General features: G+C 46.0%; 2 protein-coding genes across 2 annotated transcripts in view; one reads left to right on the forward strand and one right to left on the reverse strand.

The window, feature by feature from the left end:
• syt6a (synaptotagmin VIa) overlaps window positions 1-17913 on the forward strand; it is a gene marked incomplete at both ends in the record, with an annotated part of 32661 nt that extends 14748 nt beyond the window's left edge. Inside the window, 7 exon segments of the mRNA XM_079741515.1 lie at window positions 9598-9820; window positions 9822-10031; window positions 11149-11707; window positions 15057-15177; window positions 16313-16484; window positions 17445-17595; window positions 17842-17913. Of these exon segments, the coding sequence (XP_079597641.1) occupies window positions 9598-9820; window positions 9822-10031; window positions 11149-11707; window positions 15057-15177; window positions 16313-16484; window positions 17445-17595; window positions 17842-17913 (1508 nt within the window).
• Window positions 17914-21526: 3613 nt separating this feature from the next.
• Window positions 21527-25880, reverse strand: olfml3a (olfactomedin-like 3a; the record flags this gene model as incomplete). Its single annotated transcript, XM_079742350.1, has 3 exons — window positions 21527-22350; window positions 23808-24132; window positions 25773-25880. 3 exons carry the CDS (start codon window positions 25878-25880, stop codon window positions 21527-21529), a joined length of 1257 nt encoding a protein of 418 aa, XP_079598476.1.
• Between the last annotated feature and the right edge of the window lie 767 nt (window positions 25881-26647).

A 26647-nucleotide genomic window follows, 5' to 3' on the forward strand; every position in this document is an offset into this window, starting at 1 on the left:
GCCCGCCAGGCTTGCCCAGGGGGTGTGTTATAAGACAGCCTGGTGCACAGTCAGGAACCAGGGGAAAACAGTGTTGCCTGCAGCGTTGCAGAGCGTTTAGAAGGGAGCATGGATGTTAAATTCTAGTGTCGTCACTTTCTCTGCCCTGATTATAAAGCATCACCACCTTCCCAAGGGTTTCATGACGCCCCTCAATAGCAGATGCCATTAGTTCCTGAATCACAATAAGCCGTGCATCATATAATGTTTCACATACAAATGTATTTCCCTTGGAGAAGCCATCCTTGAAATAGTGTTCATGTAGTGGCAGCATGCTCGTACCAGCAGATGTAATGTCACACTATTATCAGCTCCAATGAGCTTGATAGCAGGGTTTTCTGTGCTTATGCTTTGGATCACATGTAAAGTAGCAAACAGCATAATACCGCTCTGATGATTAATTCATTAATTTTACATAAATGATCCAAGACATGTCCAACAGACCATTTTCCTGTATTTGTAATCACCCATGTCTCCTGCAGCCCCTGCAAGAGCAGCACATGGGATGTGAGCTTCAGAGCAACAACCACATTTACCGCACAATCAATACCAAATTAGATGATATGTTATAGATCAAGCACAGCCAATCGGAAGATGAGTTTAACAGGATCCAGATTGCCAATCTGTGTGCAGATGCCTGGTGTACAGAGTCTCAGCAGCTCTTGATTAAATGCTGCACGTGGAGCATCCTTCTTGCTCTACATCAATCGCTCTAAGCTCCACCACTAGCCAGTAGTCACCCATCCCCAATTACACGCCAAGCCTCATCTCCTGTTTTTGACCCCACGCCCGTTGCTGTCCTACAGACCCCGGGGCCCAAGGTCGATCAAATCAGGGTCTGAAACTCCCCCCCACCCCCCCTCCCCCAGGAAAGTAATGAGCCCGTTTTTTCTGAGAGGAAGCTGTGAGGAGGCCTTTCTTTTGAAATGGCACACGCACACACACACAGACGCACATACACACGCACACATGCATGCGCACACGGACTCATACAGTACACACACACACACACGCACACATACACACACACTCACACACAAAGACTCACACTCACACACAGACACACACATGCACGCACGTACCCTCATGCAGACACACACACACAAACTTTCACACACAAACACACAGACAAACCAAAGGTGTTTCAAGCAGCCCTTCGTGGAGAAGGCACTCGTGGGTCGGAGAAGGGAAATAGGAAATTTGACTGGCAGTATGATCCGATCAACGGATTGAGCTGCAGGCACGCGGGAGAGTGAAAAAAATGCTTTGCAATAGTTCCACCACACCTGCTGCTACAGCAATAATGACATTGTTTTTCACTACATATGAGTGAAATATAGCATGTGGTATCCATTATATGTGATCCAGAGCAGACGGAGGGAGCCTGGCTTACATCCCTTAGGGTCATGTTACATAGGGGAGGTTTAAAGGTCACAGGTCACACCTTGGCTTGGGATGATTAGGTTAGTCTGAGTGATTTAATGGGACGCACCATTAAACATCTCAGAGGGAATGATGATATGCATTAAAGGTAATAATAGCATTCCAAAATTGATATGCAGTCTGTTATGTATAAATCCATATGCCTCTATAGGTGTTATTTTTAAGGTGTGAATAACTCAGTGCTAGTGTGTGCTGGGACGACAACGTAATAGCCAGAATAACACATAGTTGGGATGCACTGAATCTGTCCTTGCTGAACTTGATGCTTGAAAGAAGGAAGAAAAAGTTGAGTCCATAGTATATTAATCAAACAAGATGATATGATCTCATGATATAAATATGAATTATTTAAATAAATATAGCTATTATACCTAGTGGAGCTACAGATTAAATAATAAATGGTACAGATCTAATGTACCGCTTTTACTAAACAGTTGACTCTATGTCACAACATCTGAACATCACTCTTCGTTTGACAAATCAAACCTTCTTCATTAGACTTGGATAATATGCTGTATGTGTTTGAAAGAAAAAATCCCTCGTCATACACTCAGCGGTGCGTGCCAAACGATGACGCTGTTCTGTTTTCCTCCACAAATGCTTTCCAGTATTTGTTTACGCTGTCCGCTCCGAGCTTTTAAATAATAATGTGTATGGCCCCTCCATCCATCCTGGTATCGCACCACTTCACACCTCATCTGTAGGGTCCACGTCCTGGCTAAGCCACACTCGATCACCAACAGGATGCGCAGGTGATAAAATATTAAATGTTGAAATGCAAAGTGAATCTGAATGATCTCCAATGGGCAAAGTGTTAGTGGAGATCCCCTGTTGGACCATTGGTGCATCACTGTATTACGTCCATCTGTCATCCTGCTTCATTTCCCTGACATTCATTGATATTATCTAGAGATATTATATTGACATTATTAGTCATTAACTCATGTGGGAAAGCCTGATATCTGATTTGCGGATGAGCGAAGAAGCATCCAATCAGAGCCAGCCAGAGATGTTTTTCAGCCATTGAAATGGAGATGAACATGGAGGTCAATGGGTTAATGCATGTTTTCATGACGATTGCTTATGCCTAGTATAGTTTTCAAGTCTATCTAGAGTATTTCTTCCCATACATTTTCAACATAAATGGCAATAAGGTGGTCAGATAGGCACTCATTCATATGCTCCATAAGCTATGGCCGATAAATTGGTACAAGACTTTATGGGAATCCGTTTTATCCAAATCTCCGATAATGGAGAGAAGACATAACACTGGTTTGATCCAGTTGGAATCATATACTGTATCGTTGGATAGAAAGAGATGCTGGTTCTTCATGTGGATGAACAGATGTTGTAATTAATGTGGAGTGTTGCAGAGAAGAAAGACTTCACACTTCTGTGTGCGACAAAATAAAAGTCTTTGGGGTGGCCCTCGGATTAGCCCTCACAATGCGGGTGCTGAGACGTTGCATGAAAACAAGTGGGGTCAATTAGCAGACTCAAGTGTTTATCGGGGGTGGCTGTGAGAATATCAGATAAACACAACATCAGCACTTGTGCACCCGGGAACGAGAATCCTAAATCTTTATATTCTGTGTATATCTACAGTGGTATATATTTATATCTCTTTAAAGTGTGTGTGTATACATTGATTGCTGTGTGGAATGTAAGGAACCAGCGTTTAAATGAGGCTGTCATTTAGATAAAGAATTCAAATTGTGCATCTAAGTCAATTCATTAATGGTTTTACAGCTGTTGGGTAGACAAGACGGGAAATGTTGCATGATGAGTGTACGCATGTGGATGTTCATGCTCCATCCATCACTGTTCCATATGGCATGGAGCATCGCCTCATCAAAGCCAAAATCCGGGAGGAAGGAGAGCACCCTGTGATGTGTCATCGTAACTCAAATGCACAACATGGAGTCGTAGAAATTCATGCCAGCTATCTTTCTCCTAAGTTATCAAACATTCCTCATGGGTTGATTCTCATTGCGAATAATTTCCTCTTTTATAAATCACCATCCCATAGGACTTAATTCTGTAATTTAAATGTAAAGCTGAAGCATACAAAAATAGGAAAATAGTCTATCCTAACTTCCAGTTATTACTTTTAAATGAAACCCTAACATCCCCATATCCTATGGTAATTAGGTAATGGAAGACAAATGTGATGAAAACTTCTTGTAAGTGGGGTGTGTAATGTTTTTCCATACACTTTTTTCGTGCAGTTTTTTCTTTTTCAAATGCTTAAAACAGCCAATGACCTTTCAGCATGCATTCTTGAAAGGTCATCCACCGCTGGCACCAACAGAGGCAGACATCTCTAAGGGGCTTCATACTCCAGGCACATAAAATACTGCAATACAGCACCTCTCTTATTACCAAACATTTACTCAGTCACATTTAGAAGCGAAGCACGGTGAATCACTCATGAGTCATAACCAGGGGATACATGAGGAGGGCTAAGCCCAACATATCATGCACAATAAAATGCTTTTGTCGGATTAAAAGGGAAATGTGTTGGGGGTAAAACATTTAGTCTATTTTTTTTGCTTCTGTCTAAACATCTCCTGCAGGCAAGCGGTGGAGGTTTGGGATTTGGTGATTCAGAGGATTATGGGGGATTTCAAGGTGGCGCTCAAAGAGGAATTACAGGATACTGCGATTCCCAAAATGGCAGAGGAACCCACATCTAGATCAGAGCATCTCTCTTCTCTCTTGATATTCTGCTTTTGCTTGCGGGGGCAAGTGTGTATAAGACAAAAAATGGGGTGAAGAAAAAACATTGACAAAACAAGAGGGGTGCAATGAAGTGTGAAGTCTATTTGATAGTGTGCAGTGCTACGTATGCCGTTTCCCCATTTCAGGAAATGTCATTATCCCTCGCGTGTCGCGTGGGGTTTTCCAGAACAAATTTCAGCTTCTTTGCGAAAAAAAATGCAGTTGGGGACCCTTTTCCGTTCGATACGGGCAAATTGAAGCTATTTCCAAAATGTCACCATGTCACTTCAGAATTCATATTTGTCTTTTCCTTTTTTGTACCTCATGTTGTGTTTAACATTTTGTTAAAGACTTTTTTTCTTCCACTTCACTTCCAAAAGTGAATCCTTCAAAACACAGAAGTACGACAATGGGATAAAGAAATAAAATCAAAGTGATGAGCATCACACAGTGCAGTTGAGTGCAGGGATAGGTTGTCATTCATCAGTGTTACAGGGTGCAGGGGCTGTGGATATATAGGACCTTTTTGTGCAGAATCTAAGTTGCTGTATAAGAGCGGAGTCCCTGCCTAACCCCTCCATCTCCTCTCTACGTCCATATCATCCCTCCACTTGCCAGAGAGGAAGGGCCTTTACATTTACATTCAGGGCATTTAGCAGACGCTTTTTCCCAAAGCGACTTACAATAAGTACATTTGTCAGAAGAAGAGTTTTTTTGCTCTCGGTAGAACAAGGATGTTCAAAGAACCAATTGCCAAGCAGTAACAATTGTAAGGTTAACCCATTCCCTGTATACAACAAAGATTACTAGGATAAGATGTTACCCAATGCTTGGAAATATTTTTAAGTGCAAGGACGTTCAAGATACAATAAGTGCGTACATTAAGTTCCAGGAAGTACAACATACAATAAGTGCATACATTAAGTGCCAGGACGTACAACATATTCCAGAAGGACCATCAGTCAATCATCGCTAGAGATGGATGCTCTCCAGGGAAATGAGGCTGAGACTGGAGATACACATGACAATCAGTCGGAAACTATCAAAAAAAGGTCAATCGAACTGATACTGACACTGATCAATATAAATAGTGAGTCCAGTGTAAATGCCGACTACTTCCATGGGGTTGAACCCTCTCGAAACACAAAGCGGACAGTTCCCATGTTTTGCATGATGATCAGGTTACTCTAGAAACCAGGGTTTCAAAATGCCCCAGAAGGGGAACACCCGGGCTACACTTTGCTCTCTGACGTTCTAAACACTTTGATAACATTTGCAATTCAACACTGTAGACTTACTTTTGAAAATGACTGTACGATCATTGTACCTCTTCCTACCTTCACTGAAGTCAAACCCACATGGCTGTGAGAGAAGTTTGAAATGCTTCTATGCGCAGAGGTGTTTCTGGTAATTCTGAGGTTTTGTTGAAAACAATACAGAATAGTGGTCAATTGAATCAGCTGTGAAACTAGCTATGGCCTCCTCAAAAATGCCAGTGTGGCTGCTGTGATTTCCTGCCAACGAAAGCAATATCGGGGGCCTTCGGATTGCCTTTTCTCTAGACACACACCTGTCGTTTATCGACTTACGACCTATTTGTTCTCCACCAAACCCCACCTGAAGGACTTTTATTTGGGGGATTGAGGCAGTGCCACTGGTATTGCCCAGGTAAGCGCTTTTCCCCCTACATCAAAGCTCCACAAGAGGAACCCCTCCCCCCCGATTGACTGTATCCGGCACGAGATACATAGATACATTGATAGGTAGATAGATAAGAGAGAGCAAATCCTTGCTATCTGGTGGGAGTGTGATCATTACTGCTGTCTGCAAACCTAAGGTCAGTCCGGTCTCACGCTGTCTGTGGGGTTGGAGCCTGGGCGGAATAATAGGTTCATACTGCTGCACTTCATTATGCATGTCTGTCTATGGAGAGGGAGAGAGAGAGAGAGAAAGAGAGAGAGAGAGAGAGAAAGAGAGAGAGAGAGAGAGAGAGAGAGAGAGAGAGAGAGAGAGAGAGCACCACTGTCTCTGTCAATGTCCTTTTCATTGTGGTTGTCCTCCTCCTCTCCTCTCAAATTCAGCTCTCCTTCCACACCGATGCTTCATTAGGCAGAGGGTGTGTGTGTATGTGTATGTGTGTGTGTGTCGACTTGTTTTGGTGTGTCTTTGTACGTGTGTTTGTTAGTGTGTGTCAGTGTGCATCAACAATCTCTTAAAATCAGGATGCTGCCCGTGTGATATTGCTAATAGCCAAGCCAGGTGGTGTTGTTGTTTTATTCACAATATGTTTATTGTCGTTTTTCTTTTTAACAACATACATAGACACATGCGCCATCATAATAGGGATACAAATTAAGTAATTACTTTAAGAAATTAAATATAAATTATACTGAAATGTATGTAACAATTAAAAAAACTATATATATATTAAAAATAAATCCTCCACTGTATATTAATTTTACATTTCCGATAGTTTCCGACAATCAGTCGGAAACTGATTGTCGGAAACTATCGGAATATTAATTTTACATTAATCTTACGTTTTGTATGTATGTATGGTAGCCAGGTGGTGGATGTTTGTGTCTTACAACCCTGTTTCCCCTTAATCGGTGACCGACCAATAGTCAAATCTTAGAGCATCTGCCTGCAGGAGTTGCTTTTATGAGCTGCGAATAAGGAATAAGTGTAGTATTAGTCCATGACATGGACTAGACTGTAGTGTCTTGTTGTCTCTTCCCATGACCACCGGTCTGAGCAGGTCTGGGGCTTCATATTCTTGGTGTTTTATTTGTTTTGGTTGACAGATCATTAGGGTTACATAACATGGGAAATAGAGTTAGCTGGTTTCTGCAAAGTGGTGTTTAGGAGTTGAATGAAAGGCTTAACAGGGCCACGCCTCCTACTCTGTTCACACATCACCGAACTGTTTAGTAGCCCTTCCATAATATAAATGTTATATTAGTTTCTCCTGGTGTGAGAGTGTGAGTGTGAGAGATTGTGTCTGTGTGTGTGTTTGTGTGTGCGTGTGTGTGTGTGTGTGTGAGTTTGTGTGAGAGAGTGTGTGGGCGAGAGAGAGATTGTCCTTGTGTGTGTGTGTGTGTGTGTATGTGTGTGTGTGTGTGTGTGTGTGTGTGTGTTATTGTGGGTTTGTGGATGTGTGTGTGGGTGTGTGATTGTGTTCCCTTCCCACTCCCACTGTTCTCTCCGACACGGGGGAATGACTGAGATTGCTCAAGTTTAATGTCACGTCTGCATTAAGCATACTTCGCTTCCACTTTGTGACCAGTCAACACTTTGATAGTACCAAAAGAGAGCGGAACAGCCGTCCGTTGTTGTCGGATTTTAGCGTGCGCCGTGGCTTTGCTTCAAATCGCCGTGGCGACTGGGAGGAGGCCGGCGACACAGCAGACGTGCCCGGGGGGACTGTGTGAAATCTCAGATGACACACAGAAGCAGAGCCAAAGACTCAAATCCGCCCCTCTGCAGCAATAAAACCCAGAGAAGCTCCACAGTCTACCTACCGGATAAGCTGGTAAATTCCCCTGGGTAGACATTCCTTTTGACCGGTGCTCATGGTGTGTCTTTTCGTCAGTAAAGAAAAAAAACCTCTTTGATTTTGTTTCAATGACGGTCTCGACTAAGCAACGCACAAATCAACCCCTGCTTTGAAATGCAAGCTGGCAACAGGCGTGCTTTTCCGTGGGAATCATTTAATTTATCTCCATGCCTGGACATGGGTGGCTTGGAAAACGAAAAGCATCCTCCGTGGACTGAAATATACTCACAGGTTGCACCAGCCAGAGATATGCTTGTATTTACCTCTGCTCCTCAGGAGCTGAAGCCAGCTGCATATATTACAGGAACAAATTGAAAGTGCCTGTTAGCGCAGATCCTACCACTATCAGTTCACTACCACCGCTGCTGGCGCATATCAGAGTCAGCCCCCCAAAGCCCCCCACCCCAAACCCCCCCAGACGCTCCTGGGCTAACCGTATTGTTGATAAATCTGTGTAATCGACGTGGGATGTGGAGTAGAGGGAAAACACTGCAGCAGAAACATTTCAAAGCCTTTGTAAAGCATGCAAAAGGACTGCCGGTACCAGGGGCTGTGGAGGGGGGAGGGGCGACGCTGTTTACCCACAGGAACATCACGCTGAATGTATTCTTTTTTTCTTGGGTTCCTCTTTGAATGCCACCTCTGTGCTCAGCAGTCTCCAGCTCTGCCTTGGCACCGTTGCCGTCCCTTGGACAGCGCATTCATAACATCCCAAAAAAATTAATTCATTTCCCCCTCGCATACCCAAGCTGTTTTCCACGCGGACATTTGATATCTCTAGAGGGGGGTTCTGAAGCTACGGCTACGGCTACCCATACACAACCGCCTCCCTCCTCCCCACATTGATATTGAATATCTCCCTTCAGAGCTCTCCTTTTCCCCACCATGGCTTGATTCCCAAGAATATCCATTTTCTATGAAGAATATGGTTATAACGTGTCTTTTTATCATGTCTTGGCTGAACTGAAATTATTATTACACCGAATCGCACACTGCTAATGAAATTATACCAAAAATCTGTTTTGTGTGTGTGTGTGTTAGCATGTGTTTGTGGGGCATGTGTGTATCTGAGCGCTTGTGTTAGTGTCAATATGTGTGCGTGTGTGCATGTGGATGTGTGTGCATGTGTGATACAAAAGGACTCTACTCTACTCTATTTACATTCATAACCAGACACAGACATTGCCACCTCTCTCCCCTGCCTAATGGAGGTTTAATAGTTTAATACTTTAATATTCATGACATCTCAGACAAAACTCCCGGCACTACACAGCTCCTCTAGGTACTACAGAGCCCTTGTATAACGCCCCAACCATACGCCCAAGACAAAATAATATCATGTTTTGCACTCTAACCTTGTTCTATATCCTCTGTTTCTGTCTCTCTCTCTCTCTCTCTCTCTCTCTCTCTCTCTCTCTCCCTCTCTCTTTCTCCCAACCCTCGTAATCACCATCTGTTTGTCCATATTGCCTTCTCCCCCTGTTATCTCGTCCCTGCGGCTCTCTCTTTCTCTCGCCCTCTCTCTCCCTGTCTCCCTCGCTATCTCTCTCTCTCTACCTCTCTCTCCCTCTCTCTCCCTCTCTCTCTCCCTCTCTCTCTCTCTCTCTCCCTCTCTCTCTCTCTCCCTCTCTCTCTCCCTCTCTCTCTCTCTCCCTCTCTCTCTCTCTCTCTCCCTCCCTCTCTCTCTCTCTCCCTCTCTCTCTCTCTCTCTCCCTCTCTCTCTCTCTCTCCCTCTCTCTCTCTCCCCCTCTCTCTCTCCCTCTCTCTCCCTCTCTCTCCCTATCCGTCTCCCTATCTCCCTACCTCCCGATCGCTCTGCGCCGCCCCTCCTCCACCAGACCCAGCCTTCGGGCTCCTGCGAGCCGTGCTGGTGGTGTGTGGCCTTGCCCTGCTGGGCCTGCTCGCCCTCGCCTCCTGGAAGCTGTGCCTGGTGCCGTGGCGAAGCAAGACGCTGCTCTCCAGCCCGGCCGGCCCCCCCGCGCAGCCCCGCCCCTTCCGGTCAGTGTCTCTGTCGCCGTCGCCGACGCCCGGCCCCCAGCAGCAGCATCTGCTGCCGCTACCCCCCGCCGTCGTCACCGGCCGCCGTCACCATGGCAACGGAGAAGGTGAAGGACCACCCCTTGGGGTCCATGGGTTTCCTGGAGGCGGCGGTGAAGATCAGCCACACGTCGCCGGACATCCCCACCGACGTGCAGCTGTCCATGCGCGAGCACTTCCTGCGGCGCACGCAGCGCATGACGCGGCAGGCCACTGAGCCCGCCTCCTCCACCAGGTAGACCCCCACCCCCACCACCACCACCACCAGGCCCCCCGTAAACATGTAGTCATCAAGATGATTACGCCTTTCTATTATCCAAAGCCACTTACAAGTGAGGTTGGAGGCAACCCAGGCCAGCGTCTAAATTGGAGCCGCTAGGAACGTATAAAAGTTATAGCGACATAATTGTTGAATAGTTGAAATGAGAGTGGAGAGAGCACAGCATTGCCATAGGAATCTGAAATAATACAAGGCGAGTCATTTTAGTGTTCATATAGACACAGCCATGGGAAATAATTACATGTTGCCGTCGCGGCACTAAAGGTCTGGCAATGTCAATCAATCTCTTATGTGTTCACACATCGTATACACACACACACACACACACACACCACACATGCACACTCACACCAGCAGACACACAGAAAAAAACGAGATGGAGCTAATCTGTCTTTACCCAGAAAATCTACACAGTGTGATTACATTGTGAAGGGAAGCAGGCTCCCTCGCTCTTGCCTTCTCTTTCTCTATCTCTCTCTCCTTCCCTATGTCTCTTGTTGTCTTATTCTCTCTGCCCATCTATTTCCATCACAAAAATGCACACACACACACACACATATACACGAACACACGCACACACACACACACACACAAAACACACAAAAATAAGACAAAGTGAAATATTACAATTATAATACGTTTCACAAACACAGAGAAAGGAGCGATAAAGCTGACAAACACTAACAAGGGCTAAAACGGAAACAGCGTATTTCCTCAAATCGCCTGTGACGGAAAGTTATCAGTACAATCGCACCAAAGCCATCTGGCCAATAAAAAGCTATTAGTGCGCATCAAGTGATCTCATAGCAGCACACATGGTGACCATAACTCAGGGAAGCTTTCACCAGGGTCAACATTACAGTCGCCGGGTGCTGGCCCGGTCTTCCGTGGGCCGAGACGGGCCGCGGACTAAATGATGAGACCCGGATTGAGCGTGTCCGATGCTTAAACAGCAGAACCGCTCGGGTGCTGCTGCAAACCGCCCTTATCCTACATCTCTCCGGGGACCAAAAAGCAAATCATTTTGACACCATTTTCCTTTCCCAATTTCTCTCTATCGGCCCCCTTCCAGGCACAACTCCTTCAAGAGGCACCTGCCCAGACAGATGCAGGTGGGCAGCCTGGACCTGGGCAACGACTACATGCCGGACCTGGACGAGAAGCCCACCAGCATCGGCCGCATCAAGCCGGAGCTGTACAAGCAGAAGACCCTGGAGGCGGAGGAGTCCGACAAGTACACGGGCATCAACTGCGGCCGCATCCACTTCTCCCTCAAGTACGACTACGAGAACGAGGCGCTGCTGGTGAACATCCTGCGCGCGCTGGACCTGCCCGCCAAGGACCTGTGCGGCAGCTCCGACCCTTACGTCAAGGTGTACCTGCTGCCCGACCGCAAGAAGTTCCAGACGCGCGTCCACCGCAAGACGCTCGACCCCACGTTCAACGAGAGCTTCCAGTTCCCCGTGCCCTACGACGAGCTAGCCGTCAGGAAGCTCCACATGAGCGTCTTTGACTTTGACCGCTTCTCCCGCCACGACATGATCGGAGAGGTGGTGTTGGACAACCTGTTGGAGACGTCTGACTTGTCCCGGGAGACAGCGATGTGGAGGGACATCGAATACTGCACCACTGTAAGGATCATCGTTTCCTGTCACTCCCTTATTGGTTCACACGCCAGGGCTGCACGTGTATGATTGATTACATAGCATGGGGGGATGGGCTGATTGCCTTTTTGCGTTTCGATTTTATGAGATTAGTCAGGTTACAGGCCATGTTTTGTGAGAAGACATGGAAACGTAATACACATAAGTCTGAAATGATTTCACAAGAAAGAAATGGATGCGTCTGGGTTTCTTGCGTATTCAAACGGAGCAGACGTGATCCTCCGCTGATCCATCTGATTTAATAGGAATAGATTACATTAGTACAACATTGACGCGTAATCCTTTGTTTTATAGATCATCATAATTTCCCCCCACAGCACTGATGTATGGCTGTACCTAAAAGGAAAGACAACCATCCTAAATGAAAACCTCCAACTAACAGCACACTTAAGCCACCATTATCATTAATCTCTTTGCTGGCGGTGCTGCCCTTGGGCCAAGCTGGTAGAAACCTGTCTCCACACCCCTCACCTCACTCTCTTCTCTTCACACAGCACTTCACTTTAATATCATCACCCCTAGCACATCTCCACCTCCCCCTCCTCACCAGTTGTTGAACTTCAGCAGTATTTTGTGGGCTGATCAATAGTCTCAAGGGTTATTGCTCAGGAAGCTGAAAGAATTTTGGCGAGGGGGCCTTGGCACCCAGATGGCAGAATGATTTCCTGTCAGAACCCCCTAGTGCTCCTCACAGCCAGAGCCCCAGGCAAAACAAACATAGAGGAGCCTCCCCAAAGTACGGACGTCATGCGTCCAACAGCGGGTAGGAACGGGGAGTAGGGCTGAACGATTAATCCAATTCAAACCGACATTGCGATGTAATAGAACGCGATTTAACAATTTTACTGTTACTCTCATAAGTACAATTCACATTCATTTCATCAGATGTTATAATATCAATTCATGCATCAATTCATCTCAACACATAGGCCTGGCCTAAAGGGTTAGGAGCAGTTTACATGTTGACTGCTTCCAATGGTGTGTTGGTCATACTATAGAATGATTTATTGCTTGTTAAGTGAGTAATACAGAACATTAGGAACTTCGCAAACTAAATCGCAATCGCAATATTGGTCAAAATAATCGCAATTGCAATATTTCCCCAAATCACTCAGCCTTAACGGGGAGCTGCATAATATGAGGCATTGGGCTGAATTCAAAAGATTAACTTACTGACCTCCACGTGCACTAATGAGCGGTAGGTGGCTAGGACCAAGCTACCGCTAATAGAGAACAGGAGGGGGAGCTGAGAACGTCCTGCGTCTGTAGATCAAGAAAGGGTGTTTCGTCGATAAGATAACAAAAACCATGGACACCAGCGTGGAGGTGACGCGTTTTGAATGTGATCCTATGACAGTGTTTCAGGGACTTTCCGTCAACGGAAATCCCCTTTAGTTGCAAATCAGTGGTGTGTTTGAGAAAGGGATTATCCATTCAATGCTCCCCTGATCATTTATAATGCTTGATCATACAGATGAATTGCTCCATTACACATGGAAGCTGCTGAGAAACAAAGGAAACGGGTGTGTTTTTCTTTAATGTGTGAAACACAGGTTTTTGTGACAATCAAAGAACTGAAATGTTTTGGGTCATTGCTATTCAGCTCAGCTGAGGATGTCTTCAGTTTTTTTCATGAATATATTCCGGGAGGGCGTTTTGGTGGATTTCTGCACCCTCAGATTTTCATTAAATCCATCTGGGTTTCACATCCATCCAAACGCTAAATCCGCACTCTCTGCATGGCTGAGGCTAAACCCTATGCTTGGTGTGTCATATAGGATGTTAAGACTTCCAGGAGGCCCCTGGAAGTGTTAGGATGTGAACCAATAGGAGGGCTTCCCACCAAGCTCATTGCAAGTGATTAGAGGCCTGGCACCCTTAATACTGTTTATGGGATGAGGCTGAGGGCTCTCTGGGGACTGATAACAGCGGTCTCATTCTGCTGGAAATGATTGGCCCTGTGTGACGCCTTGTAGTGGACAGCTCATGCGTGTACCCAGGGAAAATGTCTGCTTCCAATGGGCGTCTAATAAACCCCACGGCTGATTTGTGCTTGACAGGTGGATTGGAAGATTATTTTCTTTCAATCAACAACAATTATAAGATAATGTGGCTAATCTCGGAGGCAGTGTTGGGTACCACTCATCGCTCAACCGCAGCTGTAATGTAATTATTTTACCTGTTATGTTTTTGTTTATTAAAATATTTTTTTAATTTGTTTCCCATCCCGAAGAGGCCCCTGATAATAAGTTGTTATTTTCCTAATTGATCTAATCAAAAATGTTATTAGCCATAGAATAGGACCCTTGGAATTTATGCGAGAGTGTTGTTTATGTAAACACTTTCAAAGTTAGTTATGCAACTTTTCTGTTCCGAACGTAAATAGTTGTAGCAAGTGGTATTCACATCTTAGGAAACTGAAGAGATGGGAAACATATCTGGGCTGCATTCCCTTTTACTATGCATGGTGGATTAAGGGCACATGGAATTATACACGAGCACATCTGAATTAATGCCTACTGTTTCTCTTTGAAGGCCTTCGTGTTAACACAGCATGAAATCATTCACACCATGACGAGCAGAAACTATAATGTCTAGAAATACCACAGGAACGCTTTAAAATACAAGTCTGGCCTTTATCAACTATTTACAAGTTACCAACATTCCCAAAGTGACATGAATAATTCATGTCCTGACCGTGATTCGTGGGCCGAAAATGGTTAAAATGGAAGAGGACGCTTCACCTCCAGCTCAGTCGTTCCCTGCAACAAACGCACACACAACCAGAATGGCTTTGAAGCACAGCGCTCTTCAGTCTCCTAGGGGCTCCCTCGCTCTGACTGTTAATGATCTGATAACCGAACTGTGCCGAAAGGAAATCCAATCCTGATATTAAACGGACTACTTTGATTTATGTATGTGTGTCTGTATGTGTGTGTCTGTGTGTCTGTATGTGTGTGTGTGTCTGTGTGTCTGTATGTGTGTGTGTCTGTATGTCTGCGTGTGTGTGTCTACATGTCTGCTTGTGTGTCTGTATGTCTGCGTGTGTGTGTCTGTATGTCTGCGTGTGTGTGTCTGTATGTCTGCGTGTGTGTGCCTGTATGTCTGCATGTGTGTGCCTGTATGTCTGCATGTGTCTGTATGTCTGTGTGTCTGTATCTGTGTGTGTGTGTGTCTGTGTGTGTGTGTGTGCCTGTGTGTCTATATGTGTGTGTGTGTGTGTGTGTCTGTATGTCTGTGTGTCTGTATCTTTGTGTGTGTGTGTGTGTGTGTGTGTGTGTCTGTATGTCTGTGTGTTTGCCTCTCCTCCCAACAGGAGAATGTGGACCTAGGTGAGATCATGTTCTCCCTGTGCTACCTGCCCACTGCGGGGCGTCTCACCCTCACAGTCATCAAGTGCAGGAACCTCAAGGCCATGGACATCACCGGCTACTCAGGTAAGGCCGGGGGACAGCCTATCTGGAGACTCGGTGTGTGTGAGTGTGTATGTGTGGGAGTGTCTGTGTGTCTATAGGTTTGTGGTGATTCTCATTGATTGTGAAAAAAGTCTGCACAGGGGAATACTGTAGCCGCATGAATATTCAATTTCCAAGATGTCAAGTAAAACAGGCAAACAATGAAGCCCCACACACACATACATCCCCCCCCCCCCCCCCCCCCCCCCCCCCCCCCCCCACTGCTGAGCCATGTTTATTTTCCAGACTTATTATTATTCAACGCTTGTAATATTAAGACATCAGCAAATAGCTGCAGGCCTGATGTTTATTCTAATAGAGTCTCGTTTCACATTGCATTTCACATCTTTTGTCGCAATAAAACCTGCCGTTAAAGGCTGCTGTTTATGTGTTTGCTCGCCGCTAGGAACACCGTTATTAGTGGATGCTTTTAGCCCATTGTTTTAAGAGAGGAACACGTTTTTGACACCCCTCTCTCCAGTCATCCCAATTTTTTGTCCAATTTTCAATGCATCGCCACAATTCCCACGCGCCTGTCAAAAAGCACCACCATATCAAATTGTGCCGCTAAGCACATTACGCTGCAGAGAAAGCACTCTTCTATTTGTTGAGTACATAGATTTTGGGCAGCATACATCTGAGCCATGACATAATGGATAACAGAGGAACACTGCAACAGGATGGGGAGGTAAAGAAACGAACCAAGATTGCCCAGGAACCTTCCCTCCATTAGACCATTTAAGTCGACTGTCTCTCCCCTGCCCTATCTTTGTATTTACTGGGAAGTGTTGAGTCATCATCTGTTGTCTGTGCAAGGGATGGATGATGCCAGGCCGTAAAGTGTTGTTTTGTGGCCTAAGTACCTCGGATGTTGAATTAAAAGCAGGTTGTGCGACCATTGCTGCATCATAATTCTTAGTAATGCTGTTGGTAATAGCCTTATGTTTGAAGACTTCCAGATGCTCAAAGTCCAATTATCCTCCTTTGGTGATTCATTTCAGGGAACAATATACTATATATCAAGGTTTTCGAAGTAAATTATCCTCGTAAAAATGACCCTAAGGGCTATACAAATTCAATGGGCTGGACCTGGCCCTGTTTCTCTCTGCCGCTCCAGATCCTTACGTCAAGGTGTCGCTGATCTGCGATGGCAAGCGCCTGAAGAAGAAGAAGACGACCATCAAGAAGAACACTCTGAACCCCACCTACAACGAGGCCATCATCTTCGACATCCCCCCCGACAGCATGGACCACGTCTGCCTGCACATCTCCGTCATGGATTACGACTTGTGAGTACGACGGGGAAACAAACAAGCAACAGCTACACTCCAGCGGGGTCCCTGAGCCTCGAACAGCTTTATTGTAGAGGCTGACGGCTCAGAAACCATGAGGAGCCGTGAGTAAAGAAAGCGGTTCAATATGATTTAAAAGAGGGGGTTCTTGGGATGAAACATCTGAGGACAGTCACGTGGAGTCGGCTAAACACCGGGGCTGCCATCACAGCACACTCCTTCGCTTCCTTCTGAGGAGGAGAAGCAGAAAACAGGATTTGACGAGACCGTTAGCTGACAGAATGAGAACGTCAGGAAGGTCAAAAAAGAGTGATCGACTGCTTTTTTCATTCTTCTTTCTACTGGTGGGAGAGAGAGTGGAAGGTGAGCTTCAATAGATGAGTCTATACCGACTAGTTTGCCTGTTTAACGTTGCGTCTAATGGTGACGGGGACTGAACCGATTTTTTATTTCGCGTTGATGACCGGTGTACTGGTTTACGTAACGCGCGACGGCAACAAACACACACCTTTGGTTTGTGGACTAATCTAGCGAGAAAAGACAGTGTTGGTTTCATTTACACTTCAGATAATTGTAATAGAGTGTGCTCTCAAAGAGCGTGTACAGCGTGTGATTTTGTTCTCAGTCTTGCTTTGATGGCCTTTTTACCATTGAAATGAGGCGGTGCCATTGTGCAGGGTGATGCTCGGCCGCAGCATCATCTTACATCTGGCAGGCTTGTTGGGCGACACTTGAGCATCAGACCTCCTTTGAAAACAGCAGAAAAAAAGGCATGCTACAATTATTAACAACAATCAATGGATGTGGGTGTGTGTTTGTTAATTTGTCCGTGCGTGCGTGCGTGCGTGCGTGCGTGCGTGCGTGCGTGCGTGTGTGTGTGTGTGTGTGTGTGATTATGTGTTTGTGTGGACGTGTGTGTGTCTGTGTGTGTGTCTGTGTGTATGTTTGTCCCCACAGGGTAGGTCATAATGAGATCATCGGTGTGATGCGTGCTGGATGCAGCGCTGAGGGGCTGGGCCGGGACCACTGGAACGAGATGCTGGCGTATCCGCGCAAGCCCATTGCTCACTGGCACCACCTGCTGGAGTCCAAAAAGTCGGAGAAAGAGGTGCGTTGTACCGTGACGCTTGAGGACAAAAGGGCTTGAAAGAAAACAAATGGACAGAGTTTGCATGTTCTGTACCATATAAAGTCACTTTGAACATTAATGTCTAAAATATGGTCAAAAATTATTAAAAACGTTTTTTTTTGTGACTGTGCGTGTTTGGTTGCATGTGAATGTGTGTGTGCGTGCGTGCTTCCATGCATATGTGTGCGCGTGCTCGTGTGGTGTGCGTGTCTGTGTGTCTCTCAGTGGAAGGCGAGGACGGCGAGCTTTGACAGCCAGGGCTCCTGCCCTTCACCCAGACCCCCCGCCAGTCCCTGAACCCCCACCACCACCTGGGACCCACACCCAGAGCCAGATCACGGTGGCTCCCTCCTGCTGATCCCACTTCCCCCTCTACCTGGAGAGAAAAGACCACCACCACCCCCCTCACACCCACACCCTACCCAACCCTCCCCCTACTCGCCCGCGGTCCCCCTGGTCTTTCCACTGACTGATGTTCTAGGAGGGGGGATCTGCCGTCTTGTCATTGGGTTCGTTGCTGGAACATGGACACGCCGCTTTCAGGGGGGCAGACGACACCGGAGAAAGCCGAGCTGATGTAACTCTTTGTGGTGTTGATGTGGTGTTTGGACAGTCTCCCTCTTCGTCTGTCCTCTCCGGAGGGGAGTTTTCAGACTTCCAGTCGTCCAGACGTTGTCCGTAGATCGTGTGCGTTACCACCTCCATGCGGAGGGAAGAATGGGAATAGCATCCCAGTGTGCTCCCTTGTCCACGCTGCACGTTGAACATTAATATGGGTGAAGACGTTATTTCGATGGAGGATACCCTTGAGCCGTCTTAGGGGAGCCAAGGGGGGGAATGGCTGTTGGCCAGCTTAGAAGAGAGAGGTACTTTCAAGGAGGCCTTGAGAACATTTTGTTTAAAAAACAGTTTTCTTGCTTGTGGATATTTCTCAGTACTCTAATAGCACATTTCAATTCTCCTCTTATTAATGTGGCCCAGGCAAATTATAAATCAACTGAAACTAAAAAGTACACAAACAAATGGTTTTCAAACAAACCGAGGGAGGAAATATAGACAAAAAATATATAAAACAACTGTTTAGCATAATTCCTTTCCAGTTTCTTTAGTAAAGTAAGCAACTCTGCCAGGCTTGGCTCACACAACAGCTTAACATATAATAACAATAATTATTAATAAGTTAGTAAGAAAGTAACTAAGGGGGGGTTTTATGCACCTTAAATTAACTGGTGTTTAACTACAACAATTTGAAATGACTTTACTTTTCTTACATACCCTTCGCTCGTTCAAAAAGTAGCATAATTTACCTGTAGCATAGCGTAGACGTAGCTAAACCTACCATAGCACATACAAAACAAGACCAACAAACGAATGGCAGAGCACCAACGCACAAACGTGCTACACTTATGTTTAAATATGCGACCCAAATATGCTGCAAAAAAAGTCACATACAAAATCATTAAAAAACACAGCCACCGTTTCATCATTGTCAAGATGATTATGTATGTGTACAGCATATTTCCAAGGGAGTCATTCCCGACCCCCCAGGGCTTCGCTCCACAGGGAAGAACGCTACACACCCTTACCTCCTGGTGGTGTTGTCATGTTTTTTATGAAGGTCCTCATAGAAGACAACATGGTGTTGTTGTGGGGGGACGGGGGAATCAAACACACTGCACTTCTTTGTCAATTGCTTATCATTTCTATGTACAGATTAACGGTGTGTATCGTTTATATGATGTGTGTGTATGTGTGTGTGTGTGTGCTTCTGTGTATGTATGTATGTGTGTGTGTGTGTGTGTGTGTGGGGGGGGGGGGGGGGGGGGTGTGTGTGTGTGTGTGTGTGTGTGTTTATGACTGTACATTTTATGCTTGTGACAGAAATTCACAAATAGAAAAGAGAAGACCTAGAAAACATTAACTATTTTTAGTGTTTGTAGCCATGCTGAGAACCCACAAGTCTTTTATCTTGTTTTGAACTGAATAATGTATCCGGGTGTGAAGATTCAACCTATATATATTTGCCATTGAGAGATCACAAGCTACCATATGGTCTAATATTTGCTGTAAGTTTTAATATCTAGGATAAACGTTGCTCAATTTAAGGACATGTTATGTTATTTTAGCACAAAATCTTTAGACTAGTAAGACTTTGTTTATCAAGTTCAATTACACTTGTATTTGTGGTTAAATACAAATACATATCTATCTATATATCTATATATATTTGTTATATTTGTTGTTAACATCTGGACTTTTTTGTTGTTGTTGTTGTTGTTGTTGTTGTTGTTGTAGTAGGATTGCACACATTTCAATGAACTCAGGCTTGGAGTTTTTGCCTAGAAGAGTTTAAAAAGGCACTTGTTAGAAACCAATTGCCAAAAAACAGGGAGAAACTAATTCAATATGTATGTATGTATGTATGTATGTATGTATGTATGCATGGGGCATTCAGACTCCCTGCAGAAACATATTTAGTGTTGAGTTATCGAAAGGCAATGAAAGGGTTAAAGACTTTCTCAACAGAAAAATCAGGAATAGTAATTCAGCATCTCATAGTAACCGAAGCATAGCGAGCCGTATCGTAAATCTCATCCACTTGTTTAGCTACACCAACATGGGAGCCAACAATGGTCTGATTCAGTAAGCAGACCTACAAAAGACGGGAGGTAGTTTTACCTGTTTCTTCAGTGAGTGCAGTGGTACTCACGAGTACAGAGAACACTGCTTCTGGAGGAACATGTGGCCTAATTGGTGCTTGTTATGCCTAGAAGGTCCGTCAACATATTATTGTTTTTGCTTGGCACAATTCCTCAATCCCCCCCTCCACACCCCTTTCTGAAAATGTGATTGTTTGAAATGTTTGTCTCACACTTCATTGTGGACTATTGGTGGACTTTCTCAGAAATAATTGCATTGGTAATATATTTTATACACAGAATATTTTAGTGTAATATTGGAAGCAAGTGGTTAAAAAAAAGAAGCTGTTTCTTTTCTAAGATGTAATTTATGATGGTCATATGTTTCTCTGAACATGTGCTGTGTTTCCATAGTAGAATATATACCTGTTAATTCAATTCGCCTTAGTTTATGGACTGTTTTAAGACCTACAAGCTTTGGCTAAGATCTGTAGTGTTCCTTAAGGTCTTGTAATCCTTCCAACCATTATGGAAAGTAATGACTTTCCAATTTTATATTGAACAATTTGTACTTGTACTACACATGTTTAAGTAAATGTCCTTTTGATTGAAACCAAAAGATTTGACCCTATAGTTCAGAAAAAAGTATATTTTTCAGTTTTCCTTAGACATCCCAGATCGTTATGATGACTCATGATAATATGTTATTACATCAAATAAAATAAATCTTGAATATATTCATGTATCAGTCTTAACAATCTGATGTTTGAAAAAAAAAATTCATCTCCATAGGACTGTATCTCTATCTTTTACGAAGATGCTAATAAAGTGTCTAAACCTAAATACAAACTCCCTCACTTGTGTGATGATATGCTGAGAGAATAATCAATGGTTAATAATTAATAATCAACAAGGCAAGACGGAGCGGAAGACAAAGCAATCAGTGCTAGCAAATGGCGTTAAGAATCGACTAGCTGTTGGTGTCGGTGTCCGTTGCCGTTTCCATGGTAATGGGGGCGCGGATTAAGACACACATTGCAGTCAATTTCCAGTTGACCAGTGTATAGCAGCACTAATACTGGTAAACAATGTATTCATTTATTAAGAAACCTACGTCACAATCCTATTCCGCTACAGAAAAGGCGTATCAGTGTGAATTTGCAGCTAGAACATCGATCTGAACTGGGACTCATCCGCTACAAACCATAATCATTTTCCAATTTAGATCGCGTGATTTACAAAAACAACAAGCGTGGCCCCAGTCCGACGCACTAGCCCCGCCCTATTCCACCCAGTAGCTTCCTCTTGAGGTTGAGCCGGTACAGGATCTGGTACCCGTCGTCCCAGGCGTACAGCTGCCTCTCGTCGGCGTTGTACCTCAGGCTAGCGTGCGCCCCGAACCTCCGGGGGAAGTAAAGCAGCGGCGCCTCCTCGCCGACCACCACGCCGTTCACGTCGAACACGCACTGCACGCGGGACCGGCTGGCGGGCCGCGTGTTGTACACCACGTACACCGTCCCGCACGCCACGAAGGCGGCCTCGGCGTTCGCCCGGGGGCAGCCCGTGTCCCACATCTGCTCCGTGTCCAGCGTGTCCGGGTCCATCTTGGCCAGGTGCACGTTTGGCTCGTCCTCGCAAGCAGCGAACAGCAGCCAGACGGCGTGCTCGTCCGCTGCCAGATCAGCCGCCGTCTCCGGGTTGAGGGTGTAGACGGAGGCGGGGTCCGCCACGGGGAACAGGGCGGTGGCGACGGCCACGCCCTTCAGCAGGTCGTACTTGACCACCTGGAGCTCGCGGCGGTCCGAGCCCTGCCGCTGGACGTAGTAGAGGTAGTCGTCGTAGACGGCGGCGCCGGCCCCGCTCCACGCCGAGGGCAGTCTGACGTCGACGGCGCCGCCGCTGCTACTGTTACGGTCGAGCCCGGGGGATTTGGAGAGGTCCGCCAGGGAGTCGAAGCGGCGCAGAGTGTCCCCCGCGGTGCCGTTGAACACGTAGACCTTGGAGGTCCGGGGGTCCCTCAGCCACACGCCCTTCGCCCCGCCCACCCGCTTCAGGATCTTGACCGAGCGGATGCTGGAGATGATGTCAACGCAGTCTGTGGGGAGGAGCCGATAAAAGCATGAAATGTGATGTTATTCTGCTGATAATGGGAGGGGGGGAATTTGATTACCGAAGATGCATTCCTGTCAACAAGACGCCGGGAGAGAACATTGATTTGCGCCGCGCACGCTGCAAGTTAATGCTTCGAGGAGATAAGCATATCCTCCGCTTTAGAATTACACTGCCCAGATAGATAATCTGAATCTGAAATGAAGTACACGTGTATTTCCCTGACACTTTCCCTGAAATCTTCCTTGCAAAGGCTTCAGTGTGGTGCAGTGGGCCCCGGCCCACTCCTCTCCCAGCACTGCTGCAGGTTAGCATGCAGAACACATCACCGTCTGCTGCTGTGTAGTTACATCAGCAGCTCTACGCACGGCGGACTCATAGGAGTCAGGAGGGCGAAACCAAAGGGAGAACAAAGGAAGGACTTTATACGTGTGAGCCCTGAATAGCAGCTCACACCCCGACTCGTCCACACCGAGAGAGGGGCTTCTTGATGCAATGCGGTCAGGTTGACTGGCGGTCGGCTCAGAGAACTAACAATGGCTTACTGTAAGTGTAGCACCGCCCCCCCCCCCCCCCCCCCCCCCCCCCCCACACACACACACACACACACACACACACACACACACACACACACACACACCCCACCCCACCCTCAACACCATGAAATGCTGGGTAACTCAGTAGCTAAGGCAGTGTTTCCTGTCCTGCAGGAGCAACACATTACAAATACCTCACACACACGCACACGTACACGCACACATACATGTGCGTACACACACACGGACGCACACACACGGACGCACACACACACACACACTCACAACAGAGTGAAGCCCGTCAGGACTCAGCAGGAGTCATCCTGTCTGCCTAGACGGTCTAATTGAATGTTGCTGACTATTGTAGCTTTTATTCTATGTCTTGGAGTGGGAGTTAGCAAAAAACATGAGGAGAGCAAGTGGAAATGATTCATGAGACAATGTTATGAAAGTGATTAATGGAGACTCTGCCTCCATTAACCCTCCATCAATACAGAGGAATACCTCTGTATTGGCATAGATTGATTGATTTTTGGAGCATTTACGACAAAATAAGGTATGCAAAAACAACCAGTAGGTGCAAAGCCTTATCGTTTATGACTAAACAGATGGTATCTGACCAGAAGTAAATTGGAAAATAAACCAGTCAAAGGTTTCTTTGACTGGAAAGCTGCAAAAAACACTTTCTCATTTTCAGGAACATTATTTGTTCTTCGAGTACCATCAATGTAAACGGGGGTGGCAGTTTGCTCAATGTGGGCCCAGAAGCTAAAAAAAGATATAGGCATCTTATCGCCCCTTGACTCAGCAAACACTCAACCAACGCTCCGAATACACCGATCAAAGGCAGCCACTCTGGGGGGCCAAAAGCCCAGTTCCTGTATCGCTCGATCCCTCCGTTTCTCACCAGACACTTCGGAGCGCACCTCCTCCCACTCCCCTTCCTCCTCCTCCACCTGCTCCCGGGTCCTCCTGCTCGTTCCCGCGCGCCAAACCCCCTGCTCGTGCACCTTATCTGCCGGGTCCACGCAGGCGCGCGGGGAGGTCGCCCTCTCTAGGTAGTCCAGCTCCCGCTCGGCGCGCTCTACGCGGTCGCCGGCGGCGCCCAGGTCCTGCCATAGGTAGCGGTGCTCCTTCCCAACGGCGTCCACCATCTCGGCCGTCAGTTTCTTGAAGTTCAGCATCTCCGTGTGGTAGCGGTGGGACTGCTCGTGCCACAGCACCATGCGGTCCTGCCGGGGCAGGTAAAGTTGGTGGGAAACGTGACAGCGAAATGTGTGTTTATTTTTGACGTTGATAAAATGAAAATTGGACATCTCTTAAACAAATTTCGTAATTAACACTTTTACACATGTTAACACTTTGATCCAAAGCGACCAACAAGTGAAGCTGAGAAGAAACCTTTTGTGCTATTTAGTCATGTGATTGTGTCATCCACTGTGACATCAATTTAACGAGCAGGGTAGGGGAATGCATGCACAGGTAGGCTGTGGATATTGGGAATCAAACCCAGTGCCTTCTCAGAGGAGAGGGCTTTGTGTGTGTTTGTGTCTGTGTGTGTGTGTGTGTGTGTGTGTGTGTGTGTGTGTGTGTGTGTGTGTGTGTGTGTGCGTGTGTGTGTGTGTGTGTGTGTGTGTGTGTGTGGACATGTTAAAGAATTGAGCGACATTGACAAGCGGGTGATTCGGTGAAAAATTATTCCTCTCACGCTCTGTCTCATTTTCGTTTTCATTCTGTCGTCCGCTGCGAGACATGGTGGGGGTCGAATGGGATTGAAAGCTCGATACAACTTTATATTGAATTGTCATCTTCCTACCAAGTCAGTCAGTCAGTCGAAAGAGAGCGAGTGAGGTTCGAGCATATTGGGTACAGCCTGGCGAGCCACCAGGGGGTTAAGAAGCGAGATATGTAGTAAATAGATTTATTCATCTGTAAATAGATTTATTCATTACATCTCAAAAAACAACAACACAAAGCCTTTCAAGTAGGCCTGCTCCATCCGGCACCACAGAGCCTAGAGCAAGCCCATGAGACAAATATTAATGTTGATGATATATCCAGGAGAAGGCATTGTTAACTCGCTGCTCTGAGATATGGAAAAATCCCTATACACGTTTATTTAACCTCATCCTTTTTCATAACAGCTTTATACCTTGCTGTGCCAAAAGATATTATATATGTTGGTGCACACACCCACACACAATACACACACTCTATTATATGTTCTGTTTTATTCGCCAAGTCGGATGTCACAACAAGGGGTAAACAAACAAAGGACAATTAATTATTTTCTGCTCTATTTATCCAAGGAGTGGGAGTGGATTTACGCATCGTGTCAACATTTGCAGCATCAATATCTTAATGATTTATCTGTCATGATGTGGCGGAGCAGTTGTCAGGCTGAACAAAAAAGAAAACGTCTCCCTTTGTAGATGCTTAAAGAGCGCCCTGGACGGGGCTGGAGATGTGTGATGTGGTCCAGAGCCCCATTGTAGCATGGGAAGACCCAGGATCACAGGGACTGCAGTGTGCACCACTGTGATTTCCCCCACAGGGCTCCAGTATATTTGAAGAGCCATTCAGAGATTGCATTAATTGGATTGCAGTATAGTGGAGACATTAAATTCACATATGGACGGAAAAAGAAGCCTGGCGGGCAGGGAGGTCTGGGCTGGGAGCCGGATCCTCCTGAAATATATTTGTGCGCCAAGTTTTTACTCTTTCGCCTTTCTAACTCTGGGGTAATGATCCCCAAGAGGATGTGTGCTCAAGTGGTTTCTAATCTATAATGAAACAGCCTATATGTCCTCCCACATGGAAACGGGGTTGGATCAATTCTTTTTCTACCAGAAAGCACAGATTGTTGTCTTACCTCTATGGCCAGCAGCCTGTTCTCCAGATAGTCTATCAGCCCTTGGTAGTACTGGGCTCCGGTGGAAGCCCAAGCCATAGACACAAGCAGAACAATGACTGGCTTCATCGCCGCCGTATTAAGTGGACGTATCCACTCTGTGACTCTGTCCTCTATTTTCCAATGGTTCCCTTCCTGTACTTGAATCCTTGTTACCGTTGTGCTAGCGTCCTCTCAGCTCTCCAGCTGGACTAAAAGAGGGGATATACTTTGAAGTAGTGCACAGTCAGCGGAGTAGAGTCCAGTTTTTTGGGAGCTTTTAGAGTTGCTAATTCCCGGGGCGGCTTTACTTTCCTGGAATGTTTTCCCAAACTCCCAGGGAGGGGCCCTCAGAGCGACCTCAGCCCTCTCCGTTCCTCAAAAGTGGAAGTGCTTTACCTCCTGTGTGTGTGTAACAGCATATGTATGTGTGTGTGTGTGTGAGTGTCTGGCCGTGTGTGTCCCAAATGCTTCCTACAGTCTTCACTCGAGAGTCTTGGATTGCAGATTGTCTGAAAGAGGCAGAGGTACCGATTCGTTTTTCAATTTCTTTTTTTCCCTCTCTACCTTCTTGGCATTCAGCTCGGACTGCACAGCCAGGAGACTGCGTGCTTAATACGGTCAGGCAGTCATTATGAACTCAATTTGGATCATGATTATACTAGGATACAAGAATCTCTTTACTTGCTTGTTAATTGGAAATTCATACAGCATCACAGAACTGTCTGTCTTTTTTTGTGTTTGGGGTAAAAGTTATTTTTTTTCTAATGAAGCACATAACACCCAACAAAAAATAAAACATCTTGACTGACAATAATAACAGAATGTTTATCCGTAGCAATGTTGGAGACAGAGAA

The sequence above is a fragment of the Pollachius pollachius genome (assembly GCF_949987615.1).
Source record: "Pollachius pollachius genome assembly, chromosome: 8".
Lineage (NCBI taxonomy): Eukaryota > Metazoa > Chordata > Actinopteri > Gadiformes > Gadidae > Pollachius > Pollachius pollachius.